At 53.8% G+C, this 9,345-nt stretch overlaps 1 protein-coding gene across 1 annotated transcript in view; it reads right to left on the reverse strand.

Annotated features, from left to right (window-relative positions):
- The window catches only part of LOC112120143 (occludin-like), a 21,149-nt gene that overhangs the window by 5,754 nt on the left and 6,050 nt on the right, over window positions 1–9,345 (reverse strand). The window contains exons 3-4 of the mRNA XM_029912279.1: window positions 5,703–5,918; window positions 3,629–3,855 (exon numbers count right to left, since the gene is read on the reverse strand). Coding sequence (XP_029768139.1) covers window positions 3,629–3,855; window positions 5,703–5,918 — 443 coding nt within the window. The remainder of the gene's footprint in view (window positions 1–3,628; window positions 3,856–5,702; window positions 5,919–9,345) is intronic.

Below are 9,345 nucleotides of genomic sequence, written 5' to 3' on the forward strand. Positions count from 1 at the left end.
GGGAGCTCAGGGCTGGGATAACAGGGGCAGGGGGTCGGGATTCAGGGACACTGGCAGAGCTCGGGGAGGAGGGCGGAGCTCAGGGCTGGGATAAGAGGGGCTGGGGGTCCACACTATGCGAGGAGCTCTGAAAGAGCCGTGAGGGGGACACCGTCACACACCAAACCAAGGGCGGCTAATGCAGCCCAACCCCCGTCCGGTCTGCAGGGCCCCACGGAGCTGGGATCGGGATTGGGAGCACAAGGAACCACCGCCCAGGTCCCGGCTCTCTGCCTCCCGTGTGTGCAGTCCCAACCCCCTTATCACAGTGCGACTGGCCGATAAGCTAAATCAGCCCTTGGCAAACACCTCCCCTGCCATTTAACCAGCCTCCGCCCCACAGGCTGGGTGAGAGGCGGCTGGCACCACCAGGCCCCACGATCCCCCAACCTGCTAGCCCAGCAGCAGAGGCCGGGGGATGGGTGGGGGTGGGTGGATAAGTCCCAGGCACAGAGGAATGGGGTTAAATTGTGTGGCCTACCCCCCATTCCATGGCCTAGCTGACCTGGCATGCTATGCCCCCACCCGCAGGAGCCAGCCCCCACAACCTGCAGTGGAGAACAAAGCAGTGGGGCTGCTGGGTGCCCCCCCCCCCCCCCGGCTGTTAGAGGTCTGAGAGCTGCGGGAGCGGAGTGAAGGAGGTACGAGGCTCCCCGGGAAGGGCAGTGGCAGTGCTCAGTGCCAGGGAACAGGTGGCTTGGGTGGGAATTTCCCCTCCCGAACTCCCCTGTGCCAGCGGGCCACGGGGCCAGTTCCCTTTCGCAGGGGTGTTTGCTCACAGGGACTCAGCCACCTGCGGAGCCGCTAACCCTTCCCTCCCCAGACATCCCTGGGCCTGACAAAGGGAGGATGTGCCGGTCTGGGCAGCGCCGCCCTGACCTGGGTCCCTACAGAGCCGGTGCAGGAGACGCTTCCACCAGAACTCAGGAAATGCCTCCCAGGAGCGACCTGCACAGTAAATAAACTGAACTGGGAGGAACGTGGAAACGCCCGGGCTGGGAAACTGGTCACGGCCAGGGCGCTTTGCTTCTTTCAGGCTTTGCTCTTGTGCTGCTGGTGGGCTACAGGGCCAGATTCTGCCCATCTGTCTTACCTACATCTAGGACCCCCAGCGCTGTAGGATGTGAGCATCTCCCAATCGCTAACTATTGATTTATCCTCACCGCCACCCTCCGTGAGTTAGGGAAATGCAGTTACGCCCATTGTACAGATACCACCTACCGCTTACATAGCACTTTTCATCGGCCGATCTCCAAGGCTTTACAGAGGCGGGCAGGACCGCTATCCCCATTATGCAGATGGTGAAACTGAGGCACAGAGATGGGAAGTGACACACTACAGGTTACCCAGCAACCCGGTGGCAAGGCCAAGAAGAGAACCCAGCACTGCTGGGTCCCAGTCTGGCACTGCACCCACTAGGCAATGCTGTCTCCTCTCTAGATAGGAGCCTGCGGCCCAGAGAGATTAAGTGACTCACCCAAGGTCACACAGGAAGTCTGTGGCAGAGCAGAGAATTGACTCCTCACCTACAGGCCCATGCCAGTGCCCTAACCACTAGCCTTCCACTGTATTCACACAACCTTCCTCATGCTGGACACAATGTCTCACACAGTCAGCGGGTTCATTGGCCTCAATTGTGCAGTAGGACACTACTTAGCGGGAAGTTACAAAAACAAAGTATCAAAATCTGGCTCTAAACAGGGGAGCCATAGCTTTAGAAGTTGTGACCTCGCTATAGTCTCCCAGCCCAGCCCCCCACGTACATCCTCCTCCACCTCCACCAGGCATCTGCTAACGAGGGCATCCCAACAGAACAGATGTTTAAATAATCATTAAATAGCTAATGTATGAATGGGAATAACATTTACCGGGGGACCGGGAGGAGATGGTAAAATAACATTAGAATGAGTTCATCAGGGTCTCGAAAGAAAGAAAGAAAGCCTCACTTGTATCATGTGGAGAAGATGATGAGAGATTGTTACAGTGTTGCCAACTTTCTCAACACCTCAGGTTTCTCCAAAAGCTCCAGCTCCTGGAATCAGGGGATTAGGAGAGAATCTCTCTTTTTTTTTAAGTCATTTTCTAAACGTCATGCTTTTGGAGGAAAGGTTGAGCCCACCCCCCGCGTGCCCCCCCAGCAGCTCACTAACCAGGAGGCAAACCAAAAGCAGCGAAAATTATTATTTAAAAAAATCTCATAGTTTTTAAGCCAATCGTGTGATTTTTCTGGGAGGCCAGATTGAGCTTGAGGCTGGTGATCAGAGAGATCGATAGATATGAGAGAGACAAGAGGGGTGAGGCGATATCTTTTACGGGACCAACTTCTGCTGGTGGAAGAGACAAGCTTTCGCGAGCTCTTCTTCAGGGCAGGAAAAGGTACCCGGAGTGTCACTGCGAACTACAAGGTGGGACAGATTGCTAAACCCAAGGGCTTGACACACGTAGCTAGACCAATCAAATGCAACAGGTTTCACAAACAGTATGCCTGATTCTCCCCAGTCCTTGGCTAGTTGCCCCTCTGCTCCAGTCAGAGCTTTTCCAAATGCCTCAGGTTTGCCCCTGCTTGCAATTAATTCTCTGGATAGCTGATGCACTCGTTAACCCCTTCCTTCCTCTCCTCGCCTCCACCCAGCCACCCGTGGGAGCTGTCTTTGCTCCACGCTGCCATGCAGGCCACTTCCTCCCCTGCCCACCGGAGCATGAACGCCTGCCTCTGCGCTACGTAACCTTGTAGCTGCAGGGCCCCGGCCCTCTAACGTTCCCTGCCGCTTTCCTTCGGGCATCCTCGTCCCCGACCTCAGGCCATAGCACTGGGCCCCCAGGCCGAGAGGTGCTGGGTTGGTGACGCAGGAGAGGTGCGGGCAACGAGGGAATGTGGCCACATCTGCTCCTGGAGGTTAAGGAAATGGGGAGGGGCGGGGGGGGGGTATTTGTTTAGACTGAATCCTAGAAGGCCAGATGTTTTCCCCCTTCACCCTTCCTTCCTTCCTGGCCCTTTGCGGCTTGTTAGCTGGAGCCTCTTGCCGGGGGCAGAAATTGGCACTTGTCTGGGATCTGATGGATCTTTGGAGGAAAGAGTTTTGTTCCCTGGCTAAGGCAGTTCCTCTCCCACCGTCCTTCCCACACGAGCAAAGATGCAGAGAAACCTGGGAGCTGATCCTGGGGGGGGGGAATCTCAGAGGGGCCTGGGAGCTGATCCTGGGTGGGGATGGAGGAATCCCAGCTCCCACCTGCAGAGCCCAGTCTGGGAAGAACTTGTCTCGTTCACTTCCACACATGATTGGGCCCTTGACCCCTGCTCGGACTCAAGGCTGCCAGCCCTGCTTGCGCCGTTAGACACGCCCTGCCAGAGCTGTGACTACAGCCCAGGAGTCCTGGCTCCCCACCCCCATCCAGCTCTAACCCCTAGGCCGCGCTGCCTGTCGTGCTCTCTCCTTGCCCTTGTGAGAAGCGCTGATTTGGCTGCTCACTCTCCTTTCGAAGGTCGCCCGTTTATTGCAGCCCAGCCTTTAAACACGGTGCACGTCCCTGAGGACACGCCTGGGCAGCGCTCAGATCCTAGTGACGAGGGCAGGACAAGACCCCAAACAGAACAAAGGAGGCGCCTGCTACGGACGAGTCTTTTCCTCCAGCGACTGTGTTAATTTCCCCACGACTGGGTTTGTTGGTGCTGTTCAGATCCCTGATGCGGAGACGGCTGCTTTTCTGCGTCACGCCATACAGCGGAGGGGATGCCAACTGCCATATGCCCTGGCCTAGCAGCGCCCTGGAGGGCTTGTCACTCTGCATTAGGCTTTTCGGCATCAGACGCTCACGCTGAGAGGCAGGGACGCACTGGAGGGGAGAGGGGTGATTGCTCTGGTGGCCCTTGGGTGGTTTCACCCTGGGCAGAAGCCCAGCACAACACCACGGTACCACTACACCCATAGCTGGGAATCCCAGAATCCTTTGCTTCCTTGGCACGGGAGTAAGTGGGAATGCAAGTGGTGCCAAGACTGCCCGCCAGCCCCTTGCCCGGAGAGGTGAATTTCCCAGGCTTAAGCGGGGCCCAGCACTTACGCTGGTGTGAAATTTCACCCGAACAAGCAACCCCGCTCCCGACCCCATCCCCAAGTGCCTGTGACCCCACTCGCCTGACCCCACTGCCAACCAGATGTGACCTGGCGCCAAGCAATGGACCAGAACACGTTTGAGATGTGCCAGGCGAAACCCTGCGTGGCAAGCGCTGCCCAGTTAATCATTGACGAGGGTGAAACTAAATCATATCATAAGCAAACATTTTTCGAGCACTCAGTGGACAAAGGGGAAGAGAACAGAAACCCTTCGTGTTGCTGGCTCCAGGCTCGCGGACTATCTGATCCGATCCCGTTTTATTTATCTTTGGATACATTCGAGATAGCTTGGACCAGCCCTGCTCTCAACACCCTGTTACTCATATCTGAGCAACAAGGAGACCCAAAAGCAAATGGAAAAAACACGGCATTTAAAACAGATGCAAGGAAATACGTCCCTCCTCCACTAATATATAAAATTAACCCGTGGAACTCATTGCTACATGATATTATTATTTATTTAAATCGTGGCAGCAGGTCGGAGCCCCAGCCATGGACCAGGATCCCATTGTGCCAGGCGCTGTACAAACACTGAACAAAAACAACAATACCTAGCTCTTATATAGCACATTTCATAACATGCAGCAGGGCGCTCACACCACTCTGCCACATTCCCTGCCAGGCCACTGCACTTGCCCATGTCCATCTTTTGCTCCAGAACCTAACCTGACCCTGACTTTTATGGTTGCCTAGATCGCCTTAAAAAGTGAAGCAGACGAATCCAGCCACATCTGCCCACAGCCTGAAAGAGCAGATCGGAGAGATTTCTGAGCTTGCCCCATTGACCACAATGGGGTATTAACTCTGAAGCCTACAGATGGCGATGCCTACATGTCAACATTGTTAACCATTTATAGATTCATACGTCCTAAGGCCAGAAGGGAATAATTGCGATCATCTAGTCTGACCTCCTGTATAACACATGCCAGAGAGCTTCCCAAAGTAACTCCTACAGCACGTCTCTTAGAACAAATCTAAATCTTGATTTTAAAATGGTCAGTGATGGAGAATCCTCCACGACCCTTAGTAAATTGTTCCAACAGTTAATTACCCTCACGGTTAAAATATTACACCTTATTTCCAGTCTGAATTTGTCTAGCTTCAATGTCCAGCCATTGGATCATGTTAGCCCTGTCTCTGCTAGATTGAAGAGCCACTTAGTGAAGATTTGTTCCCCAGGTAGATTCAAGTCACTCCTGATCCTTCTCTTTCTTGAGCTAAATAAATGGAGCTCTTTGAGTCTCTCGCTCTAAGGCGGGTTTTCTAAGCCTTTAATCATTCTCCTGGCTCTTCTCTGATCCCTCTCCAATTTACCACCATCAACACTTCTCTGCTGCTAAAAGGAAGATGAGGACGGATCATGCTGCGAAGATCTGCACAACCTACGGTGAGTGACGGCTCTCAATTTTGGTGCCATGAGTGGACGGGGCTTAGGAGAATCCCTCCCCTTGTTTGTTTCCCAATCTGGCTCCTGAGGGTACCTCTGGCACCTAGACACCACGGTGATGGGCTGGTTAGTAATGCCCTGATTTAGCCCGAGCAGGTTGGAGCCTCAAAGTCCCTATCACTCATCTGCTCCACCCGCAGCCTGCGCCATCCTAGACTCACCCACTCCTCCACGTTGGGGCCCTCCTGGAAGGCGAGTGGCTTGTCCCAGTAAATATTGGGCTTCCCAAACTTCCAGATCTTGTGGCGCGTCTTGTGAGCAAAGAAGCAAATCACGCAGAGAAGAATGACAATGAAGAACCCACAGACAATGGCGATGGCCTAGAAGAGAGGGGGGAAAAAAACACGTTGGCCAGAGAGTCAGGGAAATTACCCTTATGCCATCCATCAGCTTGGTTCAAACCCAGCACCCTTTGCACTGCAGCACTGACCTCTACCGCTCAAGCTAAAGGAAGAACTCCATCAGCTCGTAGCAGCAGTAGGTTGTCATCCCCTATGTGGATTAGCCACTAGCAGGAGATGAGACACCCCCCGCCCGCCAGCACAGTTGGAGAAGTCATTCCAGTCCATGTGAAGGTGCCAAAGGGGGCAGGAAATGAAATGAAAGGGAAAATAATTGTTACATCAAACAAAAGAGTCCTCCCAAGGAGGAGAGAGTGAGACGGATGAGGAATTTCCTGGACTTGGGATGTAGGAGGAGGAAGAGACGAAAAGGCAGCTTCTCGGGTTTGCGAGGGCTTTTGGAACTGGCTCCTTCACCAGAGCTGCCAAGCGACAGAGGACAAACCCGGCAGCATTCAAAGGGGGAACGGTAGGATATTGGCTGTGCTGGCAACAAATCGAACCAGCTTCCCCAGCTCTCCCCGGCACAAAGCAGAATCACACGGGAGGCTGCCGCTGCTCTGCGCATTGCTATTATCTCACCCTGTGTGGAAGTTAGCAAAACAATCGCGCCTGCAAAGCTTTCTGGGGTTTGATTCTCCGGGAGTGGGCTCAGCTCACGAACCAAAAATACACGAGGCGATGCCAAAGCCCTTTGCAAGCTACAGGGATCCAATGCCCTCATAGTTTACAGACTGGGAGATTGAGGCACACGGCGAGAGAGAAAGCGACTTTCTCAGGGCCCCACAGAGCCAGGAAAAGTGCCCAGGAGTCCTGACTCCCCGCTGCATGCTGAAACAATCAACAAGCTTCTAAGGACACATGGCTGAGAGCAGCAGAAACAGGGGCTGCTTATTCTCTGTATGATTTTTGCTCAAGAAGAAGGGGTTCAAATCCTCGCAGTTTGGTGTGCGTGAGAGAGGGAGATTCCCCAGAATTTCCCACAGGGCCCTGGTAAGAATGTTGAAGTAGATAGAAATTAGACAAGGGGGGAAATGACAGATTAGGTCCCATCTGGTCCATGCATCAGGCAGGTGCAGCACAGCTCCTTGCTTGTTTTTGGTAGGCAATCTATAGCAAAGTACATAGCTCTACGTGACTCTGGATTTCAGGTGGCTGGAACGCAGCAGGCTGGGCTAATCTTATCCTGAGACGCGGTGGTATCGGCAGCCCCACCCAGCTCGCTGCTTAAATCGCTGCAGTTGTTTCTGTCCAGACCGAAACTGGCTTCACCGAGACCTTGTTTGTTAATATTCTGCTGCCTTCTATCCGACAGACAGCCTAGAGCTCTGACTCCGGAGCCGGGGCCAGCAAGCAGAGCCTTGTTAGCTGCACGGTATCGGTAAGAGAGCAGGAGTCCTCGTGGCACCTTAGAGACTAACAAATTTATTCGAACATAAGCTTTCGTGGGCTACAGCCCACTTCATCGGATGCATAGAAGGGAACATATAGTAAGAAGATCTATATACATACAGACACCATGAAAAGGTGGAAGTTGCCCTACCAACTCTAAGAGGCTAATTAATTAAGATGAGCTATTATCAGCAGGAGAAAAAAAACTTTTGTAGTGATAATCAAGATGGCCCATTCCAGACCGTCGACAAGAAGGATACTTAACATGGGGAAATAGATTCAATTTGTGTAATGACCCAGCCACTCCCAGTCTCTATTCAAGCCCAAGTTAATGGTATCTAGTTTGCAAATTAATTCTAGTTCAGCAAGGAAACTGACCAAGCCCAGCAGAGTAACTGAGCAGCAAATGAAGGCGATTTTTATAAAGCTGTTTTGCTCCGGGTTACATCCTGGGGGCTAGACTTGGACAAAGCACGTGGCTGGTGGGCTTGTGGTTAAAGCAGTGGGCTGGGACTCAGGAGACCGGCGTTTATTTCTGAGCTGGAAGAGGCGCTTCTGAGCTTAGAAGAAGGAAGGCCCAGTGATTAGGGCACTAGCCTACAGGAGTGGCACCAGGGTTTTTGCCGCCCTAGGCAGCAGCGCTCCTCCTCCGAGCATTCGGCGGCGGGGGTCCTTCCGCTCCGCGTCTTCGGGGCACTTCGGAGGCGGGTCCCGGAGCGAGTGAAGGACCTGCCGCCAAATTTCCGCCAAAGACCTGGAGCGGAAGGACCCCCCGCTGCTGAATTTCCGCCGAGGACGGAAAAATGCCGCCCCCCAAATCCTGCTGCCCTAGGCGACCGCCTAGGGTCGCCTAGTGGAAGCGCCGGCCCTGCTAGCCTAGGACTTGGAAGACTTGGATTCAGCTCCCAGCTCTGCCACAGGGTCCCTGTGTGACCCTTGGTGAAGTCGTTCAGCTGCTCTGTGCCTCAGTTTCCCCTCCGTTCAATGGCAATGATAGCCAGGCCTTGCCTCCCAGGAGTGTGTGAGGATAAATCCATTAAATACTGGGAGGTGCTCAGAGACGACAGTAATGCGGGCTATACACGTATTTATGACAAATAGCTGGGCTACAGCCTCCCTCTGTTCGTCTGGCTGGGCCTCAGTTTCCCCCTTTGTAAAATGGGGTGAATGAGACTTCCTTGGTTTATTCAGACTGTGAGCTTTGGGGCAGGGCCTGTCTCTCACTGTGCGTCTGTGCAGCGCCTGGCACAAAGGGTCCCTGACCTCAGCTGGGATGACTAGGTGCTAGTGGACTGCCTACAACTCACCCCAACACTGGTCTAAGGGCAGCCTGCAGTGGACTCATCTGTCCTGGCAAACGAAGGCTGCTAGATGCTGCTATCGGCAAGCCCCGCGTAGCTTGGCAGAAACCTTGCTGCAGCCAATGGGGATACAGCCGGCACAAAGCCAATCTTCTCCATCGGCTTTCTCCCAGGACTTAGAGACCGTGACCACCCAACCCACTGGGGAACTGACTAAGGCCAAACCCAACGTTCAGCGACTGTCGGTGGCGCTCGGTTCGCAGCTGTAGAGTTTTAGCCTGCACGAATCGTTGCACCAGGACGGCACAAGGAGGGGAGAGGGGTGCAGAGCTCTGAGCTGCTCAGAACAGAGAGTTTGGAGAATCCCAGAAAATGGGGAGAGATGGAAAAGAGCCAGGAGATTGTCTAGTCCAGGGTTTACCAAACTTTCCCATAGTGGAGACCACAGCTTAAAAGAGGGATTGTCTTGTGGGCCACCTTGGCCTCCCCTCCCCCACCTCCCTTCCCTTTCATGATCCTATAACACCCCTGTCAACTAAAGCGATTGGCTGAATGGAAAAAATAACCACATGTTCTTCCTTCAGCTCCCTCTCCCACCAGCTCTGACTCTCCTTCAGCTGCAAAACCCAGGATGAACGAGTCAGCACCATGCGAGCAGCCAGCTCCCCCCTGGGCCAGAGGCCGGTTTGCAAACCTCTGGGCTAGCCCATCCA

Source organism: Terrapene carolina, unplaced genomic scaffold (genome assembly GCF_002925995.2).
Source record: "Terrapene carolina triunguis isolate 2854851 unplaced genomic scaffold, T_m_triunguis-2.0 Scaffold194, whole genome shotgun sequence".
Classification (NCBI taxonomy): Eukaryota; Metazoa; Chordata; order Testudines; family Emydidae; genus Terrapene; species Terrapene triunguis.